At 35.6% G+C, this 22333-nt stretch overlaps 1 protein-coding gene across 6 annotated transcripts in view; it reads left to right on the top strand.

The window, feature by feature from the left end:
• The window catches only part of Arms (Ankyrin repeat-rich membrane spanning), a 60496-nt gene that overhangs the window by 16525 nt on the left and 21638 nt on the right, over positions 1-22333 (top strand). The window contains exon 1 of one of the 6 annotated variants that reach the window (XM_064215587.1): positions 17732-18017. The exons of 4 other annotated variants lie outside the window; for them this stretch is intronic. In XM_064215587.1, the coding sequence (XP_064071657.1) occupies positions 17859-18017 (159 nt within the window). In that variant the 5' untranslated portion in view covers positions 17732-17858. Of the gene's footprint in view, positions 1-17731; positions 18018-20630; positions 20716-22333 lie in introns of those variants that run through there. One more of the 6 variants, XM_064215588.1, reaches the window with a different exon arrangement.

The raw sequence follows: 22333 nt of genomic DNA, 5'->3' as shown, positions 1-22333 counted from the left end.
TTACAAATGCTCAATATGTTGACGTAATGAATGAAATAAAATTAACCTCACTTTAAAACTTTATTTTAAGAAGGTGTTTACAAATCTTTTAATTCAAAAATGTCTTACTGTTAGTATTCGTCAAAAGTAAATACTGACTTTTTAACTCTACTTTTAATAATTATATTGTAAAACTGCCGTTTCTAATTTTGAAATTTATTGTAATGTGTCCAGGAGTTCGACATTGTAAAGTATGATCACATCTTGTGATTATTATAAAATTCAATTTAATTTCTTCCTTAAAGTAGATATAAATCTTGGAAATCAAAAAAAAGCATGAAATTTTATTACAACACCCTTAATTTTTATATCTACATTTCTGTACTAAGTACAAAAAATACTCCTTGAATATAATCTCAGAAAATGCTACAGGTATTTTTTTTTAAAAAATTTTTTTTAGATAGATATTTATATATAATGATATTATGGCTGGGGTGGCCCAGTGGTATGAACACGTGGATCTTAAGCTCAAGATTGCGGGTTCAAATACGGGCAATCATTATTGAATTTTCATGTGCTAAATTCTCTTTATATTTATAATTTATCTGATTCTCGGCGGTGAAGGAAAACATCATTAGAAAACCTACCTATATATGTATGTATATATATATATATATTGGTAGGTAGGATATATCATATAGGATAAGGAGAGTTACTTTAGATAAGCTTAGAATTTTATCTTGACTATAAATTCTATTCAATTCATTATAGTTTCTTCGTCTTTTCAGTCTATCAATAAATAATAAACGTCCCAAGATACAATTCAAAATATATGAAGGAACTGAACATAACCGTTTGAATAAATATTTTATTTTAATAATTATGTGAGATAATTTGAGGGTATTTTGAGTTTCGAGCGGCCTCAATAAACAGCTTCAGTAACCCAGTATGATTAAACTATTAAAGTAAATTATATAGAGCACTACAGCTAGACAGAGAATATAGAGTAAAAGTATCTCCTATCATCCTGAAATGATCAAATGAATGATGAATAAATGCGTTAATTTAATTCTATATCTAAAGTTCATTAATACAATAATTTGAAAATAAGTCATTTTGAAGGATTGCTGGTCCGTCTTATCTCGAATTCACCCTCTATTTAGTTTGTAGCGCCATTTGAAAGATACTTTTCATACACAAAGATGATTCTCCTTACTATAGAACGTAAATAAGCCAACCCTTCATATTCCGTAAGGCCTTCAACTATTTGTATGTTATTTAAAGCGTTATCATTTTATACAACGTTTGCTGTCCAGGTTTTCTATGAACTTGGGGATTCGTCTGTCGGACGTCGTTGAGAGAGGTTGTGTCTCTTACTGCGTTAAGATTGTTCGAATTGATGAAGTTAATAAGCATTTTGTTATCGTTTGTTGGTTCTTTGTTATTGTTTTGTTATGTCTAATGCGACACATTTGGTCATTTTTGCTTCGATTATGGACTTTTGTTTCGCCTAATGAGTTGTTTTGTTTGTTCGGATTAGGTCTTTATAGACCTAGTTTATTGTTATAGCTGGTTGTTTTGTTTGTTTTCTCTTTTGTTTCTATGTCGGTTCGATTTTTGTTGTTGTTGCTATTTGTTGTTTTCGGCAATGGACGCCGACACTGAGTTGACGTCCGATGCCTTGGTTGGAAGGAAACGGCCCTATGGCCTATCTATTTTTAACTCCGATTCCGATACGGAGTCGAGGTTGGCTGCGAAGAGCAGCTCCGCTAATCGCGGCAAATCGTCGTCCTAAGGGCGAGGAAGTGGTCTCGCTCGGGCTAAGGCCGAGTTGAAGGCAAAAGCCGCTGAGGCAAGGGAGGAGACTTTGGTGAGGCATCTTTCGGGGCTATGTTTAACGCTCGAATAGCGGGGATTGAGGAGCGCCTCCCCCCGGCAAAAATCCTTCGTCCACCCCTAGCGGCGGACAAGCGACAGGCTGTGGTGCAGAATATGGCACAAAACTGTCCGATGCCGGTCGTCTCCTGGTTGGTTGGAATTCGGCCAAGGTGTACGTGTTGGAGGAACGCCCTTTGCGCTGCTTCTCAAGTGCATGAGTCTTGGTCACACTAAGGCGCTTTGCCCATCTAAGGTGAAACGAGGTGGACTGTGCTTCAGATGTGGTGTCGAAGGACACAAGTCAGCTACCTGCACCGGAAAATTGCACTGCGCAGTATGCACCGACGCTGGCAGGCCCTTCGAGCACTTGATGGGGTCAAGGGAGTGTAACCCACCCATCACAAACGGAAAGTTGGTCGACGGCACCCAAACCCCCAGTAACGGCGGACGGTGCCAAGCTGAGGAGGAAACTGCCATGTCATCATGAAAGACAAGCTAAGCTTCCTTCAGACGAATGCCAACAATTGCGCCGGGGCTCAGGACCTGCTACTGCAGTCCATGGTGGAGTGGCAAATCGACCTGGCTGTGGCCTGCGAGCCCTACTTCACTGGGTAGGGGATTTGGATGGCACCGTGACGGTCCTAATTCGGAACGGAGCGGGTCCCTTCCTCACTCATTGAGAGGGGGTCGGGCTACGTAGTGGCGGGGTGGAGATAGTACGTAGTTGTTGGAACGTATTTCTCACCCAACCGCAGCCTGGCGGATTCGGCTGCCTCGGCTCCGTCAGAGCTGCGGTGTCCAGGCAGTCGTCGAAATCGACAGTGGTTCTCGGTGACTTAAACGCAAAATCACGTGCCTGGGGAAACCCTGCCACGAATCCACGAGGGAGGGCCGTCCAGGTGTGGGCCCTACTCTCCAACCTGCCCATGTTTAACAGAGGGCAGGTGCAGACCTGCGTGCGGCAGCAGGGTGGGTCTGTGGTGGACCTATCGGTCGCCACCCCTTTTTTTTTTTTTTTTTGTTTAACGAGGAGGAAATGCATTTACGCATGCCGCCCGGTCGGGGGACCGGGACGGGTATGTGGGACTCAACCGGGGCCTAATGCCCCGTGCCAGGGCACGCTAATACCCTGTCCTACCCACTAAAACCATCCTCGGGTTTCCACCATGCCGCCGAGTGGTGAGGCCACGGGATCGCCAAGGGCATGCAACCGCGACCCCACCAGCGGCAGCCGCCGTAAGGCGGCTGAATATTCATGGAAAGCGCGCCTAGTGCGCGCCTTCCCCCTCATCCTCCACGTGGGAATGTGACGAACTCCCCCGAGTCCGCCACTGGAGGCTGGGCGTCAACGAAGCTGACGCCCTGCGGCGGATAAGATGGTAGGCTCCGCCGCTGACCGCCGGTGCAAAACACCTGGGAGGCTCGAGTAGCGAGCCCTCCCACTCCCTCCTAGCCAACGAGGCCACTCACATGGTCCGCCCTGACGCCGATCAGGGACGTACCAGGAGCGGCTCCGCGGCATCCCTCCCGCCAGTCTTAGCCGTAGCCGACGAGCAAGCTCAAGCCGGCCCCGTTGCCCAGGGTACACCACGAGGAGGTGACTGACATGTACCCCATCGGTCGCCACCCCTGTTGCAGCACATAAAGTACGGAACTGGAGGGTAGAGGAGGAGGTGGAGACTCTATCGGATCATAGATACAGCCGATTTGAAATCTCCAACTCCGGCAGGCCAGCAGATTCCCCGAGGGTGCAAACCACGCTCCCAAGGTGGTCCCTTGGCCAGTTGAATCGGGAGCTGGTCAAGGAAGCTGCCATCATGCAGCGGTGGGGTTCTGCTGGAAGGAGGGAGGGCGCCATCGTCGATGAGATCACGGGCCACATGCGCAGCGCTCTAAAAGAGGTGTGTGATGCGGCAATGCCGAGGACCCGGCGGAGGGCGACCACCAGTATACCGGCGCGATCGCGCCGGTATACTGTTGGTCGCCCGAAAAAACAGAGCTACGGGCGAAATCTAACCGGGCGCGGAGGGCATACTTTCGCTGTCGCAGGTGCAACGGCCTCATGGGCTGCTTATCGCCAGTTAAAAAAGGAGCTACAAAAGGCAATAAGTTGTGCCAAACAGAGAGCAAGAGAGGAACTTCTGATGGGCCTGAACAGAGACTCGTGGGGCCGCCCCTATCGTGGTTTGCGAGGGAAGCTTCGCACACAGGGCGCTCCTGTTACGGAAACGCTACCGCCAGATGTCCTCCTGCGGCTGGTTGGGGAACTATTTCCTCACCCAGGTGAGCACGCTCCACCAAATATGGCCCCTCGCTTCGTGACGGTTGACAATGTGACTCCACCACATATCACGGAACAAGAGATGGAGATGGCCCTGGATCGATTGAGGGCCAGAACCATAGCGCCGGGTCCAGACGGTGTTCCAGGACGTGTTCTGCGCGACGCTCTGAAACACCTAGGAGGGAGGCTTCGGGAACTTTTTGACGAGTGTCTTTCCAATGGACAGTTCTCGAAGCTGTGGAAAGAGGGAAAGTTGGTCCTGTTGCCGAAGGAGGGGCGTCCACAAGACTCTTCTTCGGCATACAGACCGATTGTGCTGCTGAATGAGACGGGCAAACTTCGATATCACGAGGTGCCTTCCTATCTCAGAAGGCTGTTGGGGGCATACCTCCAGGATCGAGTTGTTCTTTGGGAGGGGAGCGATGGGCGACTTGTCCGGCGTCGAGTGGGCTGCGGCGTTCCGCAGGGGTCGGTTCTAGGTCCCATATTGTGGAACGTTGGCTTTGACTGGCTCCTGCGGGCATCGACCCTGCCCGGGATGGGGGTGCAGTGCTACGCAGACGACACCCTCATTACGGCGACGGGGCGGACCTTTCAGGAGGCGGCTCGCCTGGCTGAGGTCGGAGTGTCGCTCACAGTGGATCGAATCGGGATGCTGGGCTTGATGGTCTCTGTAACTAAAACAGAGGCCCTCCTATTCCACGGTCCACGCCGAGGTCCCCCTCGAGGAGCGTCTATCACCGTCTAGGGGACGGTGATTAAGGTGCAGGCCCAGATGAGGTATCTGGGTCTCATCCTGGACGGAAGATGGAACTTCGGGCAGCATTTTGTCCAACTCAGCCCGAAGCTCATCAACTCTGCTGCGGCCTTAGGTCGCCTTCTATCCAACGTAGGAGGGCCGGAAACACCTTGCCGGCGTTTATACGCTGGCGTGGTGTGCTCTATGGCATTGTACGGTGCACCCATTTGGGTGGACTCGCTCACCGCTCGTAACAAGGCTCTTCTGCGGAGATCGCAGAGGGTCATAGCGGTAAGAGCGATACGGGGTTACCGTACGGTGTCGTGGACGGCGGCGACACTTCTTGCGAGCGATCCGCCCTGGGAACTAAAGGCGGAAGAGCTTGCCGAAGTGTACCGGTTCCGGGTGGAAGCAAGGTCAAGCGGCGATGGTCCAGGACTGGTAGAGGTAAAGCGAGTCAGGGCTCTAGCCCAGATAGCCTTGATTAGAAGGTGGGGGTAGACCTGGGGTCCCCCTCGGCAGGCCTGGCGACAGTTGAGGCTATCCGTCCCCACTTGAGTCGCTGGGTGGAACGAAGACACGGCATACTCTCATTCAGGCTGACGCAGGTGCTTACCGGGCACGGCTGCTTCGGCAGGTATCTGCACCGGATAGCGAGGATAGCGATGACACCTTCCTGCCACGAGTTCGGCGCGCCTTCGGACACGGTCCGCCACACCCTGATTGAGTATTCCGCATGGGGGCCTCAGCGCCATTCTCTGGCGTCCATTGTAGGCGGAGACCTCTCGCTGCCGAGCGTGATAAACGCTATGATCGACAACGAGAGATGCTAGAAGGAAATCGTCTTGTTCTGTGAAAACGTGATGACACAGTAGGAGGCCGCGGAGCGGGAGCGTGAGAACAGTGCTGCCGACCCGCTTCGCCGAAGAAGACCGGAGAGAAGGCGTCTTCGTTATGGACACCTTCTCCTCCCGCCATAAGTGTCGCCGGGGATAGGGGGTCACTGTACCCCGAGAACCCCCCCCTAGGAATTGGAGGCCCACAGAGTTTTGCCTACCGTCAGGACGTCCCGGTAGTATGCGCAAGCGATCCCGTGACGTCTCCCAAAAAGACGGAGTGGGTCCCGCTGGTTTTTTAGTGGGTATTCCGGCGCCATCAGCGCCGGCGAACCCCACATACCCCCCTCCCACAGCATGTGGGGGAAACGCGTTATGAGTTTTTCCAGCGTAAAAAAAAAAGGTTTTCTATGAACTTGAGGAATAAAGGTTAAAAGTTTTTCATATTTCTTATAATTCATTCCTGACTTTGATTAACATTTAATAGCATTCGTTAATATTATATATATTAGCATATATATGTACATATTATATAATAATAAATTTTATAGGAATTACGTAATCACGCAAAAAGATCCCGTCCCTTCATTTGCACAAAGCTTGATTTGCTCGGACGGGGTGTGTGGACTCAAAGTCGGGTCAAAACGCTTTTTCATGTCACGGTTTAGTTAATTTTGTCTGACATCATCACCTTGTCCCAATTGTAACGCCCTTATCGATAGGACTTAGTTAAAGTTAGTTAGTTAAGTTAACTTAGCTAAAGTTTGATACATTGGGTGATTGTTATATGAAGAAAAATATACTTTAAATACGATCTAAGTGTAACTGATCTCAATGGCTATTACAACCACATTTGCTAGCGAAGTAGGTATAGCACACAATACCTTTTGTAATGGCAATGTCTATTCATGGGTGCTCAGTAAATTGATTTGCTTACCTATCTTCCCTTTGATTGTAATTGGATCATACATATATAACGAGTGAGATAGAATCTATCTCACTCGTTTTATATGTGTACTAGGGTGTCCCTTATATGACCCAAAAAAAATTTTTTGTTTTTCGAAATGCATACCCTCTATTTTTTTTATAAATGCTAAAACATACTCAAATATGAAATTTCATTCTTTTAACATGATCGCAACCCGTGCTGACCAAGCTATAAAGTTTATTAAAAGTAATTTATTTAGTTGATAGTTTTATCCACTATAAAACTAACATAAATATATATCAAACTATATATAAATACAACAAATGAAGTGAATAAGAATTAAAATAAAAGAAGATAAACATTATTCTTTAGTTAAAAACATAAAATAATAATAATCAGTCAGGGGTAACTGATCTTTAATGTAGTTTTTTACAGTCTGCATACAAACTTTTATGTTCCTTGACACAGTACAACAAGAAATGTTTTTACTCTATTTCAACTGTAATAATTCCGTTAAAATCTTGCATTAATTTGACCGGCCTTTCAGCAGTGTCATTTACAACGATCAAACGTCTTATTCTTCTTTTGGTTTCCAAAAAAAGTAGCATTACCATTCCAAGAAGAAAACTGTCGTCGATATGTAGTCGAGAAAGAAATTGTTTGCTCTTTTCCGATACAAAATCATCTAGTGTTTTATAGAAAAAAATCATTTAAATAACAAAAATAAATACATCAAGAAATGTAAAAAAACGCACAAAAAATTAGCTTATCGAACAATTTATAGGTCAGTTCTTCCTTGGGTAAAACTTAGCGTTTGCCAAAATCCGAGTTTTTATCAATTACTTTCATCTGTTATTATCTTCATAATTAAAAAGTGATACAGTGACTGTCTCTTCACATAAATACCATGAGTGATGGCTAAATTTGCTTATATAAACTTTATCATTTTTTACATTAATTTTCATACTCTTTAAGCGTCTTTAAGAAGCACACATTTTGGATAGGAGCTTTAGTCGCCTTAGTGCATTCGAGCCAAGGTTTAACAAAACAAATCAAAATTATTCTTCTATTTTATTCTTTATTCAAGTAGGCCATAATAGCACTTTTGAATCGTCGCTGTTACTGGTTCGGAAAGTAGAGTTTACCAAGAAAAACCGATAAGAAACTGAATAGTTACTCTTTTCCACTTCAATAAAGTACAATTAAATGAATATATATCCTTCCTATGAATCAACAAATATTAAGTCACCTCTTCTTTATCATTAATATCTTGTAGGAGTAATGTGTTTTTTAACGTTAAATTTAAATTACTATTAATAAAATTATAAATATTGAAACGACTACATCCATCTCTAAGAAGGATGTTGAATACATTGCGAATTCGGAAACTAGGTGTTAGAAGTTTACCTTTCCTCCTCTTGCCCATACAATGATGGTCTGGTCACTGCTTTTTCGAAAGGATGTATAATATTCTAAATATATGTAATATTGTTGTAAACATATTGTGTCGCAGCTTTAGTAGTTTTAACTTTCATATTTTGCCATCCCAAAAGTCTGACTTCGTCAGGTTCATTTTTCTGAAAATCAGTTTTTATTGCTTCTGTCCTGGTTTTTTTTTATCTTCATAATAATTCTTTGAACCGGGGATTTATTAATTTCTGCTCAGAATATAAACGGAGTCTCTTATGCTTAATGCCTAAGGCCTACAAAGGCCTACAGCTGCGACAAGTTTAGGTGTTATGACATTATTTCCACCTCTTTTAGGGTCAGAAATGCCTTCGTCAGAATTCTTGCTTTGTCCCGAAATATAAAGCACTCCCTAATCACAAGATTTGCACTTTATTGACGGTCAGCGTAACTATGCGAATATCGTACAATAAGACTGCGTGAACTTTTCGATTATATGGTAATTTTGCACCTTTTATTTGATGGCTAGGCAGTCCGATAAGGAAAATATTGTGTTTATCACTTCGCAATCCTATCGACATATTTATAATATATATTGCAATAAACAATAATGCACTAATAATTTTAAAAATATCGTAAAAAATTATAAATAAAATACGTAGTTAGAGGTCGCAGCGGAACTAGTATGGAGAAGTTTAAATCGCAAGTCGGCACGGGTTATCGTTAATAAATCGGGCTTATATTTTTTTCCAGACAATATTGGGTTATTACTAAAGTTTTAAGAAGGTATGCGTAAAAATATATCGAAGTTGAAATTTAAGGGACACCCTATTGTATACTGTATGATAGATTGTACAATTTATACACTGATTGTTTCATATATATATAGTTTCCAATAGTCGAATGAAAAAATAAGTCATTTTCATTGAAAAATAACGGTATCAGCGTCACGCTTATACTGTACATTCACGTGCCTATTGCTTGCGATGAATCGAAGACAAATGTGTGATTTTACAAATGCAGAACATGAAACAGATAAGATTATGACGTATCCCGAAAACGAACAGTGTCCTCTGAAGGTTAATAGCTAATGTATACGTATAACTTTCCTGTTTTACGGCTGTTTTAGACGATAAACACAAATTTTCCACGAATCACAAACGAGGTCGTATTTGCCTACAGGTAGTATAAATGTTTCTGATTGACTGTTATTATTAGTCAAGAGCATTGTTGTTGATTTCTTCGTTTATATTGACATAGTTTAACAACTATGATAGTTTTTTATTGTGGCGGAAATAGCCTTAAAAACATATAACATTTTGCCTTCGCTATTTATTGTTGCACTTCAATAAATCCCATGTACCTTGTGAAGAGATGGCCTTGGAATAAACGAGTTGCAATTACAGCTATTGATTCTTGTTGCAATATATAAACGTTGTATTTATAATATAAAAAGACTTTATAATTATAATATAGAAACTGTCGTTTTTTGAAAGCTTATCAAAGCTGCAGACCGAAGTTCTTCGTGCAGTTCTGATGAAATCGTTAGTAGAAACTTGGTGTTGGAAGTTGGTAATTTTTACCATTCCATGCCTCGTAACAAAAACTTTCCGGTCGTGTCATCGAATCATGGCAATGAGGGAATACAGGGTGTATCTGTGTTTGCGCAAACACAACACACACACACTATAATTTCTCCTGCGTAATTCGCTATTCTCTGTTGTGAATAGCAACTGTGGCCGAAATCGATTGAGGATATGAATATTTAATTGAAATACAAAACACTGAAGGTTAATATTGTCCTTTTTAGAATGTATTCATCTTATTTAAAAAGTTCGGTGTATCACACAAGCATAAACTAATAATCCTAGCTATCGCCACAATCGTGTGAGTGAATTATGTTTTCTCGTTGCACGATTTCTTAATTAAGGGGCACGGCTTCCAAACAGTCTTGCAATGGGTGGAATGAAGCCAAGATAACTTTGTAAATTATCTCATAACAATTGTAACTTAGGAATGATCGACCACGATATTCATTGTTGCTACAAGTCATACAAGATTTATAAAATAATAATTATTAAAAGTCTGAAAATATCTCAACCAGCACGATATTTTTTTTTTTATCACACAGCTATCTGTGATTGTTTCACTGACTTCGATCTTATCACGCTTTGATACTTTGTCATGTCTATTATTAAGACTCATAAATCAGTGACTTTCAATGGTTCTTGATATTGATAGATGATAGGTCGTTCCTTATCGCAGTTGATTGAAATTCGTAACCTTGTTTTAATTTTATACCTACGTGTTAAGTTTTTATTAAATAGTAAAGAGCCGATTAAAAATTTTGTTGATTGTATAGTAGCTGCGTATTGTCGAGTTTGGTTTTTATGTTATGTCTTTTAAACATACCATAAAATCTCAATCCAATATCAAATACAGTACAGAACCCAAAAATGTGCCCCTGTTGGGCAAAGGCTCTGTATGTAGAAGATAGTTTGCAGCTTTTTACCAAGATGATCCTACGGGTTGTGATGTAATAACTTCCTTTTTTATTCATATATCACAACCCGTAGGATCATATGTCAACAGTTAAACATCTATAGGTTGCTTTATACTTAAGGGGACTACAAGAGCTAAGTGCCCTTGAGAATTGCACGCACACACTTACAAAATCGACAAAAACGGCAAGCCCGTGAACTAATGGTTAAGCGAGGTAACGAGGTTACGCCCAAATATTCTAATAGATGGCGCCAAACCGAGCGAAGTAAGATCAATCATAAATCTCATAAAAAATAGATAGGACTACAGAATTGTTTTTATTTCTTTCGATGTTAGTTAACGAATGATTATAAAAAAAACTGATTCAATTAAACTTACAATATTTTTATTTATATTTTGTACACAATAAAATAGACAGTTTTAACCTTTTTTTCTTTTATTTATATTATTATACCTACCACAATTAGTTCTTATACTAAATATTAAAACATACCAATTTTTAATATTTTATAAAAGTTTGATAATCTATTTATATAATAAAATCGTAAGTGTTCGAAACCTGTAGTGTAGTAACCGTGGGGTAACATATAGCGTAGTGTTTGTTCGTTTTATAAATATCGGTTCACAAAGAAAAAAAAAATTCAATTAAAACAAAAACATCTAAATATTTACAAGAAAAAAATGTCGTCAAGTCGATTTGGTTGAATCATTGGTTAACTAGGTTAATCATACTAGGTTTAATTATAAATCTCATAAAAATAGATAGGATATTAGAATTATTTGTTTTGCTTTGGACTGTTATTCGAAAATGATTAAATAATAAAACTGATTTAATTAAACTTAAAATATTTGGATTTGGTACTACAAAAAAAAAAACATTTAGTGTTAATTTTTTTATTAAAATATTTTATTTAATTTCACTTGTATGTATGAATGTATGTACGTATGTCCTGAAATCTTGCAATCAATATTACACCTACTTCCATTGAAGCTATGGAGCTGAAAGTTGGCACACATATTTAGTCTCGATGACAATCCACGATTCATGAATTGCTTCCATTTTCAATCTAATATGGCGGACGTTACTAAAAATTACAATTTTTGAATTACGTACAAATGACACTTCTAAATATTCTAGTTCTCTGGTTCACAACAATTACATTATTTTTTTTATTATTAAAATTAGTTCATACATAACTTTAATTCCTATTATAAACAAAATCGATAAAATTAAACTCTTACGCAATATAAATAGCTTCCGTGTTATTGTTTTCGACTTTCTTTATTCTGTAAAAAATAAATATATGTTAGTAATTATATTTTTATTAATTATAAAATTATGTATTTAAAAAATATGTATCTAAATATGCCCCATAGTACTTTTAATGAAAAATATCAAATTGCTTCGAAATCATGGGGATCGAACGTAGTCACTCTCAATTGATTTTATCCTTACTTTCACCAAATACTCTATCATAATATTTGAAGAACAGCTCGAAAAATCTGATTCTATGCGAACTGATTGCACATTTTTTCTAATAGATGTTTTCAATATTCATAATTTATAAAAAAAAAATATGTTTACTAAAAAAATACTCTTACCTTTTAATATCGTTCATAAGTATGTTCGGCGCTTAATTTATATAAAAGTTTTTTAGTTTTCCTCACGCGTTTCACTTCATTTCCCATATTTACACAATTAAAATTTATGACAAATAATATAATAAAAAACAAATGCCTAATTACTACTACATTATTTTAACTTAATATATTTATCTACAAGAAAGAATAATATTTATTATAAGAAAACATGAAACAATGAATTTACAATTAAAATTACAAAAAAATATTTCGTTACGTAATGAGGCTCGTAACGAAAAGATCGACACGTCTGTATAGCATCAGGCCTCGGCCGGCAATGTCTGTACACGGCGTTTACGCACACATGCGTACGAATTTTGTTCGAAAATAAGAATATCTGATTTAAAAAAAATCTATTGAAGTTATTAAAAAAGTGACGCAGAGGTTAAATAATATATTGCTTGTAGAATAATCTGACAAAAAACCAGAATTATTGAATGTATATAAGTATAGTTTTTATTTATTAAAAGATTTTTTTAGAGGTAACTTTGTGATTTTTTTCTATCGTACCAAATTAATTACATCATGTTTTCAAAATAGCAAATAACTAGCATGTATCCTGAAGATTATCATATATTTTTTTCATTTGGTTTACTGCATCGGATCTTATACTTTTTTGCATTATAAAACTTGCATTTAGCTCATGTAGTCCCCTTAATTTAATGTAAATTAAAAAAACTATTCAGTACTGGCCTTGATACGACAAAAACCCGTCGACCTATTTTAAATGCAGCTTTGAATTTCCCTAATTCTGTATTTTACGAGTAGGTCCTACAAAGTTAATTGTGAAATTGCAAAATTTGAATTTTTACTTAATGGCTGGACAATTCATAAAATTAACAATATTTACGTAATTATCTTAAGTATTTATAAAATCTGTTTGTTCTAGATATGGCTATTGATTGGAAATTATGTGAAGCATTATGTTATTATAAGAATGAATAGGTGTCACATCTCACGTGTATTTTCTTTAGCTCTATTTATATCCCTGCAATAAAATGTCTACGATCCCCAGACACAGTAGTTTGCACATGATGACGCTAATTATTTATCTTCACATGTCATGTATACAAAACATGTATAAAAAATATAAATATCAATTGTTTTATAGTTTGACAATAAATAAGATAAAACATGATTTTTAAATTTGATTAATTTAATAAATCATTTATTAATTAGGATTTGTTATTATAATGTTTTGTCAAAACTACGATTAACAAAATAAATACTGCGGTATTTAGTTGTCTTTGTAAATAAGACTTGAATCGCAGCGTTATTGCTCTCAACACTAATTTTCGAAAATGATTTAGGTATTTACCTTAGTTAAACAAAAATTAGATGTACAAATAAGTTTTGGTAATATTATTTTTTAATAATAATTTCTCAAAATTACTACTTACCAAACTGCATGAATATCAGTTATTTTGAGAGCGTAACAGACGAACATACAGAGTTACTTTATCATTTATAAAAATAGGAACGATTTCGTAATAAGTTACATAAATGATGATACGTGTCTGGACGGCATACGATGTGAGTAGGTATATATGATTAAGTTTGAAAGTAGTACGAATGATACTTTCACGAGTCCGTAACCTAAACACAGAAAGGATTATCGATCGCAGATAATCATGATACAGGTATGTCATGTTACTAGTGTTAGGTGTAATATTAAATGGCTGAAAGGCAAGACCGAAAGAGTGCCTCCATCCCCTTTGTGACTGTGTGAGCGATGACATCTACAAGAAAGTAGTGATTTATACAACTGAGGAATAGGATAGAGACATATCAAAGGAAAGAGACAGTACACCGACCACAAATTTTACAAATTAAACACTTAACAGTATTTTGTTCTAATAACGACAATAGAGGTATCCGCGTACGAGTGTTTAAAAATTATTCTACATCGATTTTTTGCGCTATTTAGTTTAGAATGTCATAGGTATTTTATAAATACATCTTTCTTTATAGCAATTACATGACAAGAAATATAATACAAACGGTTTTTTTTACATTACTTATGAAATATAAATAAAGTATGACTTTTTATGTTAAAGTGAATATTATTATTGGGCATTCGCCCATACTCGCTCGGCTTTGTTAGCGACAACCGCCATCTGTTTGTATTGACGCGGGCTACCTGCCCGCCTCCATAGGCAACAACTCGCTAGCGGTTTCGAATGGGTGTTATTGTTGCCGTTAAAAGAATTAGTTTTGCTTTTTATTTATTCTGTATAATAATATCATCATATTATATGAAAAGACAAAACAGTTCAGTACCTTTCTCTCTTTCTTTTATGGAAATTATTGACGTATGTGTGTGTAACAATAAAAAAAAAATTAGAAATAAGTATAAACAAAAATATTCGAAATATTTCAATTTATATGCTTACCTTAAATTTTCAACTATAAATACGCTCGAATTACTATCACCGGACGTTCTCTAGTATATAGAAAAACAACTTAAACAAGTTTAATAATCACAACAATGTAACGATCTGCGCTATTGACTTATAATTTGGGGGTAAGATAGGAAGACAGGACGGTAGGATGGCGGTACAAAGGGCGGCATGTGATGCGCTTTTATATTATATGAAAAACACCAAAATCACCCTTTTAAAATACGACTCCTCTTATACTATAATACAATGTAATATTACAAAATTGCAGGTTAGCCTTAATTTTTCGCTTTGTATCACTTGTTTATTGTTGACACCCGTAAAAGTTAGATTGCAAAAATTAAAATTTATTTTAGAAAATCGATAGACGCGTGTTAACAATAAAACTTTAATATTTTTAATATTTAAAAATCGAAATTCTAAAAATTAAAAATAGTTTGAAATGATTAGGTATACTGACTAGAATTAACTGCATTATCATTAACATAATTTCTTAAACAGCTTGATCCTGTCCCAATCTAGTCTAGATTCGAGCCGGCTAGAGCCGAGGCTCGGCAATGTTGCGGACCCATCTTGGCGCTTTGATTCCCATGCCTCAGCCACAACTCCGTCATAACCTTCCTCCACCTACTCTTATTTCGCCTTTATAACTTAAATTTGATTAGTTGTTTTTATACATAAATAAACTATTGATAATAACTTTAAAGGGGAATTAAATTATAAATTATATTATAAATAGATATTATCTTGGCGTATAATCATATTTTTTAATAACTACATGACTTTGGAAGCAAACGCTATTTAACCGTCAGGAAATTGTTAATTTAATGTCAACGTACGTAAACGACTTTGTTTAACGTTTGATATTTTTTTTAAAACTGAAATGTCAACAGAGTTATATAATGGAAATATCACTTTAAACCAACAATAAATAAGATTAACATTGCGTAAAAAAAAATGTTGTTTTTATTTTATTCATTACCGGCGACCCTGCCTGATGCCTCGCACGGGTGCAATTGAATAATTCATTCAATGATTCATCCATTGATATGGATTCAAATTTAGGTTATTTTAGCCACAAGATTTTCACAGAGAAGAATTAAAAAAATATCACGTAGGTACGGTGACATCTTCTAATGTAAGTATTAATTCGAATGATAAGATCTAAAAGACGATGTTAATCTGTATTATACCCTCGAATCTGTACAAAAATATTTGCATAAAAATTACTTATGAATTTGAGAAAATAGCTTTGCAAATTACCTAGTTTTTTACTAATCTGTAATAGATAAATTTAATGTGATGTTTATTATATTATTGTACATTGTTTTGAAGTATAAACCTTATTATACACATCAAAACGTTTACGGTTTTAATAAAACACTTCAGCGATTTTGTACTAAATATTTACAATCGGTACAAAACTTCATCGTTTTTCGCTGTTTCTACTTCAGAAAACTAACGAAACCCGTTGAGTTGCTAAGAAGAAGTAAGCGGAGTTACAAACTGAATTATAAAGCGACTTTGTTATATACTATTTACTTATTATATAGATAAAGGTAGATAATTTTATATGATCATCAGCCTTTGTTAGAACAAAGTTCTTCAACACGATTTACAATAGTGTGAACTGGCAGCAATCGTCACATAATGAAAAAGCCTCACCCCCCTCCAGGCGACCTTTCCAACTCTTTCTTTTCTCTCTGACCTCTTTTAGTATCACGGTTTTATAAAACATTATTTTAAGTTATTTTTTGGTATAGTTTTAATTCGTCCCGGCTTTTTTAATAACAATTTGATGCCTTGTCATTTAATTATTCTAGCATTGTTCATTTATTTAATTGTTACTGATATATAAGTCATAGAAGTGTTGCATCTATCATCATCATATCGATAGTCCACTATCGATAGACTATCGATAGTTAAGTTGTTAGCAATGGTATCAATAACCTATCGATAGTATTGTCACGTGTCAATACTATCGATATTATCATTGTATCGATAGCTACCCATGAGCAATACTATCGATTGTATTACAAAAACCATTATTTTTAACCTAAACTATCGATAGTCCAAAACTATCGATAGTATCAATAGTATCGCTGTTACCAATAGTATTGCTAACAGAGACCTAGCGATACTATCGATAGTATTGTCGTAATCAATAGTATTGCTCAGTGCTCACGGAGAGCTATCGATAGTATCGATAGTATTGATCAAAACGATACTATCGATATCCTGAATAGTTTTCGAGGTTAACTATCGATAGTTCTGCAACGCTGATACAACGTACTTCGTTTCAACCGGGTGTCCTTCGAGATATATATTTTTTTCATTTTTTGATATCTTCTGTGTTTCTTAATTTTAATTTCTTTTAAATATACAACTCTTCATAAACTCATATCGTAATTTTTTATCGACAATCTATTTTATATTTTATTTACATAAATAAACCGTCACCAACTATTATATATATATATATATATAACAACACAAAAGCTGAAGTATTTTGTAGGATATATACTTATGAAATAAAGTAGCTAGTAACGCCATCTGCATGCATTATGCGTTATTAAAATATCTTTCAGGTGTAGAATGAATGCTCGAATCAACATCGTTCGATAATGAATAATTTAAGATAGTATAAACATTCGCCAATAGATGGCGTTGTGTTATTTATAATATTTATTTGTGCGTTTCATCTCATTACAATGTATAGCAGTCAATTTAAAATAAATTTAACATTTCAAGATTTCCCATGAAGTTTTCATATATATTTTTTTAATTAAATAATCTTTTAATAAGGGGTTAACGAATTAGAAATAATTTAAAGTATCGTTACTACATCAAAATATCTATCAATTATTTATTGACACAATAATTTGCTTTTATAAAACACTTTTATTTAATTAATGTAAATTTTGGAACGTTATATTTTAAACACATCACGTTAAAATTCAATATTATAGGCACGCATCCAACACACATTAACACTGTCGACGTGTAGGACTCTGTAAATAAAGTGATAACTGTGATAAGCACTCCTGTTTAATTTAATAATATTACTTCAATCAATTCTTATCAATACAAGTGGCACTACGGTGGCCGCAGGACCGGATCACTTGTTATATAGCCCGTCGTGTATATTTTTATTATGCTTACCCACGTTTATTAAAATGTATAAGTTTATTATTTTCAACGATTGCATTGTGAGTTGACATACAAGTGAAGAGTGAAAGTGATAATGTATTAAACAAAATTATGTGAAATGTCTGCTTGGATGGATAGGGTAGCGGCCTCTTCTTCATCAGATTCTGCCGAGAGGCGTCCTATCGTGCTCCCATTTAGAGTACCGAGGAGTTATGGAAGCGTGTTTCCATATTACAGATTCATGAGAGATGCGTTAAGTGAAACAATAACCAATGAGGTGATTGTGTATTTATTTGTTCTATAAAGCATAAATAATTGTATTGTGTTTAAGTGTTCATGCGTAAAGCGTTTTAATATTATTAGATTTAAACTGATATTCATGTTGTAAAAGTGTTTTTAACATCACTTGTTAGACGATAAAGTTTTTCAGTTGGAAATTGTTATACGTATATATTACATAGTATTATTTCTTTTTTTAAAGAATTTTCGTAAGTAATATGTATTTTTTTTTAAATTATAAGATTTCCAAATAAAAATGCTTAGTTTAAGACGCAAGTCAAATGAACATTCTAACTGGTCATTAATATTACAAGTTTCCAACTTATTTTTGACATTTTGGTTTAAAGATCATATGCAATTTTTTTAAATTAATTTTTAGAGCTTTTCTTAAAGTTTATCTCCAAAATGTCATTAAGGTGTGAAAATAATTCATTAATTACGTACCTGATAATTTATAAACACCGGAATACGCTGTGTTAAAAAACAATAACAGCCCATAAATTTTCCATTGCTGTACAGTTGACGAGGCCTCTCTCCTCTTGAGCTTGACTCAGTGGAGCTTATTCCAGTGGAATAATTCCTTTAAATTACTCTACTGGGATACAAGATCGTGAGTTCAAATCTTGTTAGATCTTCAGTTTCTTATTATTGCTCGAAATTTAAAAATCACAAAATAAAACAGAGATATACTACTATGATATACTGGTACTTATTCATGTACATAGTCTTCAGTGACGATTGCTATAGTTTATTCGCTGGAACTTTTTGGTTCCTTTTTTATATAATATTGTATGTATGAATATGTTTTATATTTATATTTACATATATTAGAACACATACATTCTTTAAAAATATTGAGGATATATTTTTGTAATGAAATATGGAATTTAACATTTGAATACACTTAATATTTTTCACAGAGGATTATTCTATAAAATGAATTAATTTATTTTTAAAATCTATTCGTATACGCGATCGATTATTTTGCTTCAAAACATTTTTACGTGGAGATACGCTCTTCATGATACCAGCTTTAAATTTTATTTCTTAGGTTGATACGTAGGTATCAACCTAAGCAATAAAATTTACCAATGTGTATTTTGTTTTCCTTTTTTTTTATTAGAAATCTTGTTACGCTTTTGCAACTATCACCGCCCTTTTTAAAGGATATAGAGACTTAAATTTTATAAAGAGACCTTAGTTTCGTGATGTGTAAGAGCCACGCAAAAAATATATACATTATTTCCTTTTTTTTAAGGGGCATGCATTGCATCATTCCTCGAACTCATTACTCAAATGAAATATTTACCGCAATATTATAAATGCGAATGTAACTCAGTTATCTCTTCGCGCTTAAACCGTAGAAACGATTTATATGAATTTTGGTAAGGAGATAGTTCGAATCTCGATGAAGGAAAAAAATATTTTAGTTTGTATCACAGAAATCGGCCCTTTGGGTTGTAAAAAGTAGGTGGAGGTTTGTATGGGACGAATCAATATTTGACTTATTATAATATAACATTTCGGTTAATTAGACGATTTAAAAAAAAAAAGTATAATATACTTTGTTTTTTAAATGTCAAGTTTTATAATTCCGCGCGGGTATAGACGCGGGTTCAGATAGTAATAACTGACGAAGGTGTCGCGCCGAAAGCGTATTAATATATTTTTAAATTCGACACATATGCATTAGCAACTGACAGTGCCAATATATGTGAAGTAAATAACTTTTTTTAACATTAGAAGCACACAAAAATACTACTAACACAATAATAAAAATAAGGTCACTCGAGTCAGTTTTTTGTTCACTTTATAAATGTTTCCTGAGTAAGCAACAATTTTTGACAAGAATAAATTAAAATTACTGTTTTGTTTAGTTAGTTATTGCCTCTTCTGTTGTAATCACAATTTATAATCCGCCATGCATTATCCACCACGGTGTCCCACTTTGACACAACGAATACGCGTGACTGAATTTATTTCGATTCATGTCGGTTTCATTGTTATAGTGCCTAACATTATGTTACTTCAATCCATAAAATGTATTAATTGTAACCATTTTATTTAACTACTATAATATTATGAGTCTAATAAAATAATTCATTAATATGCATAATTATTTAACTTAATGATTTAAAATAAGTAATGATTAATTGATGAATTTAAGTTCTTTTTAAATTATTGAAACGGATACCGTGAAAGATGGAAAATGAGCAACTAAGTATTACTTAGTTAACAGGATGATAGCCTATAACCTGTTGCTACCGTGTCATTGTATCTAGGCATGAATCCTCACTAGCGTTTATTTTAATGGCATTGAAATTCATAAGAGCTAACTATGTAATCAGTTCACCAAGGTTTAACGATAAACTATATTATCTTACAATATTTTATGGGCCGCGAGTAAATTATGGTGCAAGAAAACATCCGATTATCAGATAAACCCTTTTTGTTTAAAGAAAACGATTTTATCCGACAATAAACAATCCGAGTTTACCGAGCCACCGTATAAAAGTTAGAAATATCCAGTAGCATGTTCACTGTGTTTTGTCGTAAGTATCGAATAGGAAATGAATACTTATTCGTATACTATATATGTGATTCATGTAAGTTTAAAATAGCATCAAGCGATTAATGACTGATGACACTTGGACGAAATGCTTCGTGCGGCTTCTTTTATACGGACTTATGGACAGGTACAATGAAATTATTTTATTTGTCACGATACTTTGTGTACCTTGTTTGGTAATTGTCTTATAGATTTATTTACTTAAGAAGGCGCGCCCTTCTACCTTAAATTATTATCGGCGTGCATACTGATGCATGCCGATAATAACGCGAGTGAGGACTCAGAGTTAAGGCAGCAAAAAAACATATTTGATTATATTTGTTATTTTATTATAACTCCGATAAGTTTACGAGGGGCGCCTTCGCGGGTGAATAAATCTCGGTATACTGATATTAAAATATAAAAACCCTTATTCTTAAATGACGAAGAAGTCCACTATTACATCAATTAAAACAAAGTTTTATCGTAGTTTTGAAATCACATATGAGCTTGTCAGAAAACGTATTTATTGCTGCTTGTTACACTGGCATAAATGAGTAATGACGTCTCCTATATATATATATTATATATGTACTAATATGTATACGAGCGATCGCGTCAGTTATGTTTACAGTAACTGACGCCATTATTAATGACGTATAATTATTAGCCTCGGTTATCTTCCCAACTGGAACATTGCCCTCCAGAATTTTAATATAGAATGTTTTTATAAATCTTACAAAATATACAAAAAATCTTAATTATTAATAGTGCAGAAAAAAGTATTCGTTTAAAAAATATATTGCTATTGTATCGTGTAAAAATGTGCTATTTAGATTATCATTTAAGCGACCGTTTTTTTATTGAGAAACAACCAATTGTTATTCAATTAACTTTGTAAGTCGTTTCCTTTTTGTATTCGACGATGCTATCGAGAGCATTTTTGAACACTAAAATTTAAAGTTTCAAAAGTATATCTTAAGAATTCATTTGATAATCTTTTACAAATATTTCTTACTACATCACCATTATTTTATTTAAAAAATAAAAATGGCGTGCCTGACGTAATAGATACTGTATTCATCCATAATTCTCCTACGACTTAATATTAAACAGAGGTTAACAGAAATTATAATAATATATATATTAATAAAAGTTAGACATGTTTCAATCGTATGAAAAATTTAATTATAAATATGAAAATTCTGACAGTCATTTATTATTAATAGTACTCAAATATTAAATATTAATTACTTCCTTTTACGTATTTACAAAGGTTAACCTAACTACCGAATTGTAGTTTAATGTTTAGGATAATTATTTTGAAATAAAACAGTGTTTTAACTTTTAACATCTCGATATATTTTAACTAACATACGTAATGTAAATGATACATTTACTTTTTAAGATATCGATGGATACTTTTCTCAGTTAAAATTATATTAGGCCCTATAGTTTTTAATATGCTACTTATATTTTTTGTTTTTTATTTGGTAATGTCAGATTAATGAGTAGTATATATTTTTTAAGTTTTATAGATGTTTATGCCAATAATTTTATCTTTATACACAACACGATTACTCGAAGAACGTAATAGGCACACATTTCCAGACGAGCGGTCACAGCATGGCGCTCGACTGGGCGGAATCCTGTAACCCCGTTATTCTTTTTACCTTCGCATGCGTTGCGGATCTTCACCTTCAATCCTTTTTGCTTTTGCTCTCTGATACCACTAACTAGATCTCACGAACTGGTTATTACGAACA

Source organism: Vanessa tameamea, chromosome 8 (genome assembly GCF_037043105.1).
Source record: "Vanessa tameamea isolate UH-Manoa-2023 chromosome 8, ilVanTame1 primary haplotype, whole genome shotgun sequence".
NCBI lineage: Eukaryota > Metazoa > Arthropoda > Insecta > Lepidoptera > Nymphalidae > Vanessa > Vanessa tameamea.
The sequence above is the reverse complement of the archived record's forward strand: the minus strand, read 5'-3'. Positions and strand labels throughout refer to the sequence as shown.